The sequence below is a fragment of the Hippocampus bargibanti genome, linkage group LG01 (assembly GCF_051943395.1).
Source record: "Hippocampus bargibanti isolate YZ-2025 linkage group LG01, ASM5194339v1, whole genome shotgun sequence".
In the NCBI taxonomy this organism is placed as follows: Eukaryota; Metazoa; Chordata; class Actinopteri; order Syngnathiformes; family Syngnathidae; genus Hippocampus; species Hippocampus bargibanti.
This window is the reverse complement of record NC_142734.1, coordinates 10,055,359-10,069,035: the sequence shown is the minus strand read 5'-3', so window position 1 is coordinate 10,069,035 and position 13,677 is coordinate 10,055,359. Positions and strand designations below refer to the sequence as shown.

Below are 13,677 nucleotides of genomic sequence, written 5' to 3'. Positions count from 1 at the left end.
AATAAACATGACCCTCCAGAATTAACTATACTACAAACAGTACGCGTTGGAGTGTATTAAAGTCGTGTGTGAGCTACTCACTGTGGAAAAATAACAATCTGTATGAAGGATATGAAGCAGAAAACTAGAAGAGTGCAAGCCACATAACCACCGAAACGGTCATCCACTTTCTTGGAATACTGAAAAAGTAGAAAAACGGCAGTCCGATAAGTGGAAGGTGAAAGTGTATCCAGTGAGGATTAAAAGAAGGGTCCCAGACCTTCTTTTCCAAACTCGACGTTTGAAAGGTGAGTAGGAACTTTTTAACGTGGTCTTTTCTTAGCTGGTCGATGCTGCGAGCATCAATGGCTCGTCCCAAGAATTCATCCACTTCATCCTCCGGGTTCAAGGTCTCCTGAACGCCGCGACTGCAAAAGAACAGATCTAAATGAAGCAGAAAAAGGAGGCCAACAGTTCATCGCACGTTTGCCAGACTTACTTGTCCTTACTGGAAGCTTCGTCGATGCCCTGAAAAATACAAAGATAACTATCAAAGAGGCAAAAAACCGAGACTGTAAGACATAAGTCAAGACAAGCAAGGAACTCACCATTTGTCTGAATACTTTGGAGTCTTTTGTCCTGGAGAAAGTTCTGTCAGGGACCCAGCATGGCATCAGTCCCTCGTTGGAGTTGGCTCTCGTCCTCTGCATCTTAGCCATCATCGCCTTTTCTTCCTTCTGCTCAGAGAGGAAAAACATGAGGGCTTTGCCAAATGTTTTCATGCTGAGAACAACAACGCGAGTGACGAACTGCAGCGGAAAAGGACTTTTGTCCGTCATGCTTTGCACAAGTGTTGAGCGGTTCGAGATGACAGACTTTTTGTGCGTTTTCTTCTGGGCTTCTGAGCTATCTCAATGGCTTGTATAGTGACTGGAACTATGTCGGTGTGATGGTTAAGCAATATGCTTATAAACAACTGTACCAGCTTAGCATCCAATACAAAAAAAGGCATCATACTTAAAGGACAACCGACACCATTTTTTTGTTTCCTAACTGACATCAGAAAAACGTTTTATAGCATCTAAAATACCCAAAACAGACAGGCTGATATTTTTAGTCAAATGCAAAACACCAATAAAAATGAATTAAAATGTCCCAAAAGTACTTCAAAATGACCACGGAAATGGCGAGTTTCAGAAGGTCACTCCCCCTTGTTCGTAACGTCACACCAGGACATCTTGCCTTGCTCTAGAATCAAAACAATGGCTTCAGATACGGAGAAGTTGCCTTCTTGTTACTCATCCATTTATGAATATGATTCAAATAGTTCTGAAGAGGAAAGCATAAATGTTTGCAATCAATTAAAGAAGTCCTTCTTTATCAATTCGAGCCGTCAGGACTCCAATGTAGCGTCCCAGAAAATGCACAAGATGGCACCCAAGCTCCATTGGAAATGGCCTGATTTGTCTGCTGGGAATTTGTGTCAACAAGTATCAAATAGTAGTCTTGGTGCAACACACAACGATTCACCATCGCGTTATTTATGTGTTTTCCTTCTAATTTCACCATCAACACGTATCAACACAAAGTTTTCAGACCAAACAAAGTACCGCAAAATGCATTGTGTGTCGCTTTCTCGGTCAGGGGCAAATTCATTTCAAGTGATTTTACAAATTATGGACACAACTTGTCCGGAGGCGTCGGTTGTCCTTTAAGTGAACTGTTACGTGTTTCCCAGTTGCGATATATGCAACCAGGAAATTATTAATGATAAACGGAGAATGGCATGCGATAATTTTAGCGTGATGAAGTCATGTGCTTGTGTGTGGTAATTTCCCCAAAATTGCCAGTGTGCCTTCTATATGGCTTTTCGGTTCACCTTTTTACAATACTATAAAATACATATTGATTTATATAGCGCTTTAACAACAGCACAAGCTTTTACAAATTGCTTAACATGGACAACTATCATATACAGGAAATAAAGCAGTTTACATTAAATTCCTTCCTGTTTACGTTCATATTGACATTCGCATTCTCATACTCATCAGCATCTAATCGCTGACAGTGGGTATATGCTTTTTGTCATACAGGAACTCGAACTACTTCCTGCTTCCATTTCTAAGGTTCATGAAAAATATACTCCTCTGACTGGTGCCTCATGAATGAAAATGCATGAAAATCGAACCGCTCAGTGGCGGACTGTCAAGGCCTGCAAAGCCTTCTCTGCTGGCCTAAAAATATCTGAATCACGGACTGATGTTAACTATATTTTGTCCATAAATGCTTATTAAATAATTCCAAATTGTCTTTCAGCTTCTGTTAATTACTTTTCCACTGTTGCGCTGCATCACTTTTTACTAGGGTCAGAAATCTACCTGGACGCCTGCACAATCAGTTCAGCAGGCCTTGAAGCATAAAAGAAGTGTCGATGAAACTTGCTTTTGCCAATCAGATTTCGAGTTGGCAACCAAAGGCTTGCTGGAAGGCGCTGGAAACTATGTTCTCGCGAACTATGATTGGCTATTCACATGATTGTCACTAGTCACTAGCCAATCATAGTATCACTACCCGCTAGTCATAAGAGCATACTGGCCAGAGCTAGCACACTGTATTGGTGCACACTGCATAAACAAATATATTGTGTTGATTTGATAGCAGTTTTGTCAAACCACAATGGCTGAAGGAAGAGAAGAGAAAGATTTGGTTGGATATTTACTGTTAAAGCCATTTTCAAGACGGATTTTTCAAGAAAATGGACATCATTAAGAAAGGTCAGCCAGTTATTTCCTGGCTAATGGTACCCTCTAGTGGAATTGTAGTAAATCACACCACACTTTTTTTCAGTCTGGATTGATTCAGACGTAGGACTACTGAAGGCCTAGCGATGAAATCCATGGGCCGCCGCCACTGGAAACGCTTATTGATAATTCGCCAAATCATCCGATAAGCCTATTAGTCTAAAAACTATAACATTTCCTGATGAACTAAATCCAAAGATCCACCAAAAAGTATCATTACCACGATGAACAACACATCTACTGCCCCATCTGTTAGCAATGCATGACTTTGCACATGCATCCTCATCTTGCCACTTTTGAGAACCGACCCGCTTTTGGCTGCAGCCGAGGACAAGGAAAGTCTCAATGCTGTTCTCCTTTAGGGAAGCATTCCTCTCTCCTCCAAAGCCTGGTTCCACTTCGTAGTCCCCATTCAGATATTGCAAGGTGGCCTTGGTGATGTGAATTCGTCTAAATGGGGACAGAAGGATCATGTTTACTTTTGGACAGCTGTTTGATTGTGGAAACTGGTGCTTATTCCACCCACCCTGCTTTGCCTCCCGCTTCCATGTGATTAGCCAGCGTAACATCGTTTGACCAGACGTCAAACTGCCACTTCCTAAGTCCGAGGACACCACAGTGTACGCGGCCGCTGTGGATGCCGACACGCATGTTGACGTTGACTCCTGTGACCTCACGCACCAGCCTGGAGAAACAACGCCAAGAGCGGCCAATCAGTGAATGGCAAACAAAAGTGTTGTGGTTTACCTTTCCACTCACGAGATGGCCTCGATCATGTCCACGCCCATCTCTACGCAGCAGTGGGCGTGGTCTGCACGGGGTTCAGGGAGCCCAGATACACAATAGTAACAATCACCCAAAATTTTAATACGCAGACAGTGGTTCTCCTGAGGAAGTGAGGGCACATTAGAAGAAAACAAATTTACTCGTCAGCATTTGCTATATTTTCTTTCATTTTTCATCATTTAATGATGATATAATACAGACACAATCTTATGAGTGCAGAATTCTGCAATGACAAAATTGACTCGTGGCTGCACACCTTCTTTCAGGTAATCAAGACCCGAACTTAAAAATTCAGCGATTCATAGACCAGCAGCAGAATTTTTAAATGCAAAAGGCACATATAAAGACAGCTTTTTGCTAATAATGTTCTTCCCACCACTTCCTACGTCATTATCCCAAACTTGTCCCTTTGTCAACATACAGTAAGACATTGCGGTTTGGGGTCAGATGAGTGTCTGGAGCATTACCGAGGCCAGCTTGTCGAAGCGGGCGAAGAGTTCATTGAGCGTCATGACCAATTCCTGCGCCGTGCATTGGGAGGCCAGGCTGGTAAAACCCTCGATGTCGGCAAAGAGAATACTAGGAAGGACGCAAAATTTGAATTTTATTCTTGATACTTGTAGATGGGCTGGAGCTGATGCCAGGTGTTTTTTTTTTAAACTCCCAAGTTATGTTTTGAGTGACCCACATCCATGACCATCGTGCTGAAAATAAAAATTTCATTGTTTCACAGAAATCAATAAATATTTCAGAAATATACTCCAAGTGATATGAAACAATTTACAATGTTGTGGAAAACCTTCATTTCAGTAGTTTAACTCATTCACTGCCAGACGATGTGCAAATATGTGTCTACTCCAGTGCCTGAGTTTTTGTCATTTTCAATCAGATTGCCGGACCCAAAAAATATTGAGGTTTGGGACTACATAAACATTCAATACAGTGTAAGAAACTCTTTTCTATCATAAAAAAGTTTATTTCAAGCTTACTTGGTTGTTGAGTTATCTGCATTGAAAGTGGGGTCGACTGTCCAAAAGGTAAATGATACCCCCTCGTGGGAGGGAAAAACATTACCAGAGGTCTGACAGAAGCTTGAAACGCCCCCCACCCCCCATACAAAAAAACAAAACCCAAACAAATTCAGGAATGGCGCTCCACATCATGCTTTTCAATTCTCGAATAAATTCGGGAATGGCAGTGAAGGAGTTAATACCTCATCTCATCTCTCATCTCATTTTCCGTACCGCTTATTCCTCATTAGGGTCGCGGGGGTTGCTGGAGCCTATCTCAGCTGTCTTCGGGCACGAGGCGGGGGACACCCTGAATTGGTTGCCAGCCAATCGCAGGGCACACAAAGACGTACAACAGTCACTCTCACACTCACACCTAGGGACAATTTGGAGTGGTCAATTAGCCTGCCATGCAGGTTTTTGGAGTGTGGGAGGAGACCGGAGGACCCGGAGAAAACCCACGCGGGTCCGGGGAGAACATGCAAACTCCACACAGGGAGGCCGGACCGGGACGTGAACCGGCGACCTCTGCACTGTGAAGCCGGTGTGCTAACCACTCGACTACCGGGCCGCCCTCGAGTTAATACCCAAAGGGAAAAATTAAAAACACAGTGTTTTTTACAACTTTTTATAGCTAATAAGAAATGAAAATTCTCGGGTACTAACCAAGCTATTTGAATTTTTGAGCTCCACCTATCCACTCATCTATCGAACAAAATGTAAGTGGTAACCTGGGCCACATAAGAAAAAGAAAACAACCTATGTGTGTACTTTATTTAGCATTTAGGGCTTAAAGGTAAAATGAGCAGTGTAAAAAAATTAGATGATGTAGTCAGACAAGCACCAGCAACAGTAGACAGTAAAAAATTACGTCATATGTATAACGTGGACAAAAAAAAAACACAGATGAAAAAAGCCAAACGAGAAATGAATTAAACAGAAATGGCTCGAGTCTGCCACGTGGATCGGATCTCCTGAGAATGATCACATCCAATCAATGCACATGAGAGAATTGCAGAATGAAGAATAAGATTGTTTGAGATAGTGAATGTGTGCAGTGTGTTGGCTGAGTGCTGTAATTGAATGTGCGCCGAGATTCTTCATCTTTGGGAATTATCTTTCCTTGGCTGCTGGTGATTAAGTATTCCCTACTAGTGTTAATTAGGCTGCACTCCACCAAGCCATACTAACCTCTATCTGACTGTGTGCTGGTGTGCATGTGGGCGTGTATATGTGCAGAGTGCGTTGTGACCCTCTTATCCGGCATATCAGGCTATCCTGTTATCTTTTCCCATCATGCATGAATGAGACTGCATTGAAAAAAAAAACAGATTTGAAATTCTTCATTAATTGAGGAAAATGACAACGTGGCATCGTGTGTCCTGACTGACCTGACATTGTCGTGTTTCTGGATATAGATCTTATGAAACATCATGTCTTCCTTCTTGGCATTGATGTCAGCCTTCATCTCCATGGCAACGTGCCTTGGCAGCACTGAGAGCAACAGACGTTCCTGGGAAACATGTACAAAAAAACTGAGACAAAATACAGACTGCATCACTCGCTCGCTCTCGATGACCTGCAGTACGGCTTCCTTCCATGATGAACATGGATTACATCGGATCAGTTGTGAAAATAGTGTTGTTTTATGATCGGCGTAAATGCATCTGCTTGGTGGATACCGGAGACAGAAGACAGAGGAGCAGTTTAATTTCGGAGACAATAAGCATTATTTTGAATTTGATGCATGCAACAACGGTGTGCCAGAGAATAGTCTGGCAACATACTGTAAGGTTGTAATGTGACACGAATCAGAGCTGTGTAGCGTCTCTTTCAAAGAACAGTCGGGTTGAGCCTTTTTAAATACATTGTCATTGCTCTGTGCTTACCAGACGTGGGAGACTGAAGTCATATGACTTGGACTTGCTGATTTTATGACTTAATCGTGACTTGCTCGGTCAAACCTTCTCAAAGGCTTGACTTGGACTCCATAACTTGACAAGTCATTGTGTTTTCTCATAAATACTTCATTTTTTTTGTACTTGTGCGCGGTATGACACTTATGGTAAAGGACAGAACTAAAACTGTACTTCATACACAGCTAAGCTTGCTTGTAAACTGTGAAACTAGCAATATTATCTTGACAGTTTAGCTCACTGAGACTCGGTCAAATATTCACAAAAGTTTATGGCACTTATGCATGTAATTGAAAAGACAATAGTGACATGCAGTCAGGGGAGGCAGGTGAGGCAATGCCTCACCTGTCATCATGGAAATACCAAATAAAATAATAAATTAAACAGTTATATTTATTTAGTGATTTGTACTTTAAAGTTCTTTTCCATTTAACTTCACCATTTTTTTTTTTTTTTTAAATCGCTGAATTTTACCGTTTAAATATTGAGTAGAGACTAGCGGTGAGGCAGCAGCCGGCTGAGCCTCACCATGGATTGCGCAATGACTAAGCTAACTGTGGTGGCTTGCTCTGCAGTGAGACCGTATTGCTGTCCCTCTGCATATCGCTATTAAAGTGTTCAAACACTTTTAGTATATGAAGTAAATTTCTACAGTTTAGCTGGTGTATATAATGTACAGTCACTGTACATTATAAACACTGTACTACGGTGTTTATTTTAGTATTTTATTTTTATCAAAACTGTGTGCATAGGTGAGGCACACAGTTCTCCTGCCTCATGACAGGGGCCGCTGGTGATTCCAGAGATTCTTCTTGCGACTCCTTGGCTGCAGAATAATAGAATTAGTGACAGCAAGCTACAGTAAACAGTTAGCAAGTTAAGTGCAACCATCCAGTCATTTTTTCGTGTTGCTTGGCCTTATTTTCAGAATGGTGGATTACATATCTAAATTGAAAGAATTGTGTAAACTGGACTTCTAATCGAAGCAGGAGATAATAATTAAAGGAAGACCAACACCGGAGCATTGAGACAGAGAGACTTTTAAAACTGAAGAAAGATAAGGAAGGCTTCTACAAAGAAGTTATCGATGCCTTTCTTCAGAAGGAGCGGGGCATGGACTTCATTTATAAGTAAAGGTAACACAACGTTTTTTTATTCTTTTTTTCCTATGCTACAGTTTGTTTTTGAAAAGAATGCTGACATGACATTTTAAACAAAACACGTTAACTGTTGCCAATCAAATGGTGAATAAGCTACTCTGTAGAGTTCATGTTTGTAAATCTGACTGTGATGACGTCAGTGCCTCACCAGCCATCAACCTCACCGCACGTCACTGAAAGACAATATAGTAAGTAGTAAAAGTAGTAAAATAGACACTGTAAAGACTGTAATTTAGAATCAATCCGAGAACAATATTTAAAAAAACTGCAAATCTAAACACACAAAAGCATGCATTGAGTCTACTTCAAGTTGCTTTTCTCTCCATCTTGGATGTGGCAAGGGCCTGGTAGAATTATGCATGTCAACTTCACCCAACTTCATAAACCTACAAAGTGAACAATGTTCTTGAAATGTAAAACCATGAAATGTTTACTTAAGGATTGAAGTTTATTTTGAAATTTCAGATGCACTTAAAATATTTTCTGTTGTAGTTAATAAATAAATCCTTTGTTATAAATTGGTCCCTATAACTTTCTTTTTTGTTCTCTTATATGCTAATAAGGACACAGTGTTATGGAGCGGTGTACTTTTAACCATTTTATGAATAAATTATACTATTTACAGTCGCGCGGGGCCGGAGGAGAAATGTTTTCTTGTTCCTGGGGGGAGGGGGTCATAACAGAAAATAATTGAGAAGCACTTATGTAGTGCAGAGAAGGCTCAGAGCCTTAAGGTCTATATGACTAAGGATTTTTGAGTACGTTGGGATTAGCCTTTCACTGAACGAGCAAAACATGTTGAACCAGAACCAATTGCTAAGCAAAGAAAAGATGTTTAAGTCTGGACAATGTTGGAATACGTTGTACCTGTTGCTGATTCTCCCTCTGCAGATGTAATCTGGCTTGGATGTATCCTCTCGTCTCCTGGAAGGCTTGCCTCTGAGAAACCTCAGCAGGGTAGTGGGTGCAGATTCCAATGATGTTGGTGCACAGGAAAATGAGGACATTTGCACTGACCTATGGAGAAGGGGGTCACGGGGTCATGTTTGAAAGGCAATGTGAAGGACAGCAGTTACACTTCAAGATAGTATTTTTTTTTACGCTATTCCTGGTGAAATCCAGAATTTACAGAGGAAGTTATTGTGGTAATTTACCAATATTGTTCATTCATTCATTCATTCATTCATTCATTCATTCATTCATTCATTCATCCGTTAGTTCGTTCGTTCATTCATTCATTCATTCATGCATTCATTCATATTGTGCGTACTGTATTGTATTAATATTTTTACCGTATGTTTCCTCCCATTGGAAATTGTAATCCATTTCAGTTCCCATTAGCTGTTTATTGCTTTGTATTTTATTCAATTATTATTTGCTGAGTTTTTGAGTCTGCTGTCTGCTACCAGGTCAGTATTTCAGATCTGTTTTCACATGCCTGACCTGGATAAATAAAAGTTAAAAAAAAAGGTTAAATAAACAAATTCTCCTTTGAGTAGTACAATGGATGCAACAACCGGATGAAAAGAAAAAGTCCTTTTTTTAACTCTCAGTCATATCTGCAAAGTCTTTCTAAGAATAGCTGTAAAAACCATGAGAATGTGCAGGCCACAAACACAAAGCAATGTAAACAGAGGTGGATTTTTTTTGGTGTTGAATGAGTTAATGACATGAAAAACAGATGAGCCGGTCAGCACTTGTGAAAAAAAATGATGCCATTCTGTAATGAATGATGGCGATATAACAAGAACATGATCAATAGGATAATTGTCGCGTGTATTATCATGCGGCCTGGTGTTCATGTTTCCATTGCATCATAGGACATGCTGTTGACCCAGCACTTCTTTTAAAAAGCCTCATGTTTGGATTGGATTGGATTTGCCTTTATTAGTCTCGCAGTGGAGAAATTTACATTTCACAGCAGCAAAGTGATGAAAGAACTGAAAGTAGAAAAACAAACCAGAACCAGGTTCGCTCTGCAAACCCGGTTTGCGAACGTGACAATCCTCATGCGACAGGCTACTTTTTTGGGACACTTACAAAAACGGGGGTGGTGGTTCGCGGTGGACTGTCAGGAAGCAAGCCAGAGAACCTACATCCTGTATCAATCATTCATCAGAGGTGTTTCCACACTGGACTGGATCATGTTAACCGAAAGCCAAGGTGGAAATCTCTTGTTCCAAAACATGTGAACTGAACTTGTCTTTCGCGTGAAAATAAAAACTTCTATAAAATAAAAAGTTCTATGAGAGGGTTTTGACCAGTGATGCAGTATCTCCTGGGCAAAGAAGCAAATACACAAAGCGCAAATGTGGAACATAAAGGCACAAGAACTAAAGACATGCAAAAACAGATCATACAAAATACTTTGAGAATAATTTACAGCAATTTACGCAATTTTATTTTGTTAGGTGGTTGTAGGAAATATCAGCTGGATCCAGATATTTTTTAGGTCTATGCATGTAAAGTCTACTTTCAAAATTAGATCTGCATTTGGATGACCTTACTTTTTGCAACCACTCGATGAAATAGAATGTCATAAATTCAGCACAATACTTTTGTCAGTGTACATTTATTATCGGAAGCCACAGTTTAACCCTTTATGCTGAATTAAAAATTTTTGTATTTACTTTTGTTTCATCTATCTGACTTTACACATCTGAAAAGAACTCGTGAGCAAGGCTGTAGTGTAACATTGCTAATATGAGCTATGAAGGTTTGATCATATTTCATGTTTTCAGTGTGACATCTATGAAAATGCTGATCTGTCATTACCAGAATATTGCAAGTTATAAATAAATAAATAAATAAATAAATAAAATATTCAGTGGTAAAATAAGTGGTCAAAAAGTATTTGTGGTCTTAACTGTACAGAAATGAAAAACATTTGTGAAACAAACACTGTAGCACAGGGGTGTCAAAGTAATTTTTTGCCGCGGGCCGCATTGTCGTTATGGTTTCCTCTCGAGGGCCGTTATGAATTTGGGGAAGCCATTAGAACAGGGGTGGGCAAACTTTTTGACTCGCGGGCCGCATTGGGTTCTAAAATTTGACAGAGGGGCCGGGCCAGGAGCATTTAGAGGGAGTGTTTGGGCCGGAAATACTAAGCCTAAAGCATTAAAGGACAACCGACGCCTTCCGACAAGTTATGTCCATAATTTATAAAATCACTTCAAATGACTTTGACTGAGCGTATTTTACAAAGATTCCACAGCATATAGCTATAGTTTACGTTCTAAGACTTGCGCTGAATATTCACTAAGTCTTGTTTTCGAGTTGATGACGATCCCCATGTGACGTCACGTTTGGACCGCCCCTGACCGAGAAAGCGACACACAATGCATTTTGGGAACTTTGTTTGGTCTGAAAACTTCGTGTTGATGGCGAAATTAGAAGGAAAACACAACACATAAATAACGCCATGGTGAATCGTTGTGTGTTGCACCAAGACAACTATTTGATATTCACTGACACAAATTCCCAGCTGACAAATCAGTCCATTTCCAACGGAGCTTGGTCGCAATCTTCTGCATTTTCTGGGTGCTACATTGCTGTCATTGGCGGCTCGAATTGATATGGGAGGACTCCTTGAATCAATTGCAAACATTTATGCTTTCCTCTTCAGAACTATTTGAATTATATTCATAACTGGATGAGTAACAAGAAAACATCTTCTCCGAATCTGAAGCCATTGTTTTGATTCTCGAGCAAGGCAAGACGTCATGGCGTGACGTCACGAACAAAGGGGTGGGACCTTCTGAAACTGGCCATTTCCAGATTCATTTTGAAGTCATTTTTATTGGTGTTTTTCATTTAACTAAAAATATCAGCCTGCCTGTTTTGGGTATTATAGACGCTATAAAACGTTTTTATAATGTCAGTGGGAAACACGAAAAAATGGTGCCGGTTGTCGTTTAAATGTAGTGTGTACAAACCTCATAGCACAGTAAGAACCCAATTTATCAACTGTCTTTCAAATGTGAAAAATATCCCTGATCAGTTAATAAATTTGTCTCAAGGAATATGGCGTTTACATACTATTTCGCAGATACTTGGAGGAGGAAATGGAAATAGATTAAAATAACATATGCACTGTGATTCATCAAGATTGCGTCTGTTTTTAATAAGTTTTCATTGGAGGGGCGAAGTTAAAGAAATCAACATTTATTGAAAAATGGAATCACTTTCAACATTCAAAACATATTATTCCACAACGAAATATTCAAGCTCAATAATACCTACTTGTGTTAAATTCCGTCAAATCATAGATGGTTTGTCCTGACCGCGCGCTCAACAAACTCCTCACTGACGCCCTCGCCTTCACGCGCAAACAATACACGTGTACCGTCGCCGAGCACACAGACATAGGCAACCTGCAGTGAAATTTGCATACTCGGCACGGCAGCCAATCAGAAGCCTGCTTCTTTCTTCCGGACTTTCGCAAGCGTTATAAAGTCGTCCAATTGCATATAATTTTCCAAAATAGATGCACAGATCCTCAGCCCAGAAGAAAGATTCAAAAGAAGCTAACAACATATGTGACGCTACAAAACGTAAATTTACATTAAACCGTGACTGTAAAGTGTACGTGAGACTCATGAAAGGGGCTCATGAAACGTTGCATTGTGCGCCACAATGACAATCGACTACTGCAGCAAAATCTAGCCATGCACATTTACCGTAAATTATGCAAGGTAGCATTTCTAGTAGGTACATTCTTGATTTAAAAGAAAACGTTATACTTTGTGACAATGTTTTTTAATGTGATTAGTTGTCTCATTGTGCTTCAGGTTGTGAAAGATGGGGCAGGCAACTTTTCAGTTATCTGCCCTGTTGTCCGCTGACTTTTTCTCATGAGTTTCAGACGCTGTTTTTACTATAATTTGGGCAGGTTCGGCGGGCCGGATTAAAAAGCCTAACGGGCCGTATGTGGCCCGCGGGCCGTAGTTTGCCCATGTCTGCATTAGAATGTTTAATCCCCTCCACATATTACATATAGAGCACACACAAAATTAATGAATAACTAGTTTTCAAATCTGAAGTCAAGAATAATGACTGTTATTGTGGTTTACATCCAAAAATATGAAATTTTGGTTCGGATTTTAGCAAGCATCATGGAATTTCACAAGTTTGATTTGCTTTCGTGGGCCGAAAAAAATGATGTGGCGGCCGGATTTGGCCCACGGGCCTTGACTTTGACACCTGTACTGTAGCAGAAGAGAACGACACCTTCATAACTACATAACTACTGAAGAAAAGCAATCACAAAAAATGGGAAAAAAGGGGGAACTAATTGAAAAACGGCGACTCAAGATTACAGGTGAGCGGAGAAGGACAAGGGGAATAAAAAAAATAACCTAAATTATGTGGCTGAAAACAGATATCAAGTGGTAATAAACAGGACAAGGAAGGAAAAAGAAGTGTGTGAGTGAGTGATATCAGCAGTGGACAGATTTAGGCCGGGGTGACATGAGGCAGATGGCCCCGGGCGCTCACCTCTGTTTACATTTCACTCACCAGCCAGAGACCAAAAGTCTTGCACAGCATTTGTCGCCGAGTGTAAGGTGGTCAAAAAGTGCACAGGTAAAGAGTTTTAAAATATATTTTTTTAAAGGGAAAAAAATATTTTCCTTAGGCGAAGCTCTATTTGATGCAATGAGATTCATGCCACATGTTTATCATCCCCCATGTGGGTGAGCACACAAGCTGCTACTAATTGCTTGCTTTTCTCAAGAGGGTAAGGGCTTGTCGCTTTGCAGAGTACACAGGAAGCTCCGGTGTTTACGCAACAGCACTCCACCTCTCCAGGATCTTAGCAGCGTTTACCTGCTACTTGTCTCTACTGCCGGTGCAGGACCTGTGCACCTGCTCGTGTCTCCCAAACCCATTTGTAGCCACACGTCATTTTGAGCCAATGCCATTTTCATCACGCCACCTGACCCACCATCATCTTCATGCGTATGGTTCACAAAAACTACTTTAGCTCTGTGCACACGGGTTATATTTATTTCACAAGGCAAAAATC

At 40.6% G+C, this 13,677-nt stretch overlaps 1 protein-coding gene across 1 annotated transcript in view; it reads right to left on the bottom strand.

The window, feature by feature from the left end:
* LOC148903029 (adenylate cyclase type 6-like) overlaps window positions 1–13,677 on the bottom strand; it is a 39,598-nt gene that overhangs the window by 10,187 nt on the left and 15,734 nt on the right. The window contains exons 4-13 of the mRNA XM_088995059.1: window positions 8,520–8,669; window positions 5,968–6,089; window positions 4,034–4,145; window positions 3,540–3,667; window positions 3,307–3,465; window positions 3,089–3,230; window positions 588–716; window positions 479–507; window positions 260–407; window positions 82–179 (exon numbers count right to left, since the gene is read on the bottom strand). Of these exons, the coding sequence (XP_088851185.1) occupies window positions 82–179; window positions 260–407; window positions 479–507; window positions 588–716; window positions 3,089–3,230; window positions 3,307–3,465; window positions 3,540–3,667; window positions 4,034–4,145; window positions 5,968–6,089; window positions 8,520–8,669 (1,217 nt within the window). The remainder of the gene's footprint in view (window positions 1–81; window positions 180–259; window positions 408–478; window positions 508–587; window positions 717–3,088; window positions 3,231–3,306; window positions 3,466–3,539; window positions 3,668–4,033; window positions 4,146–5,967; window positions 6,090–8,519; window positions 8,670–13,677) is intronic.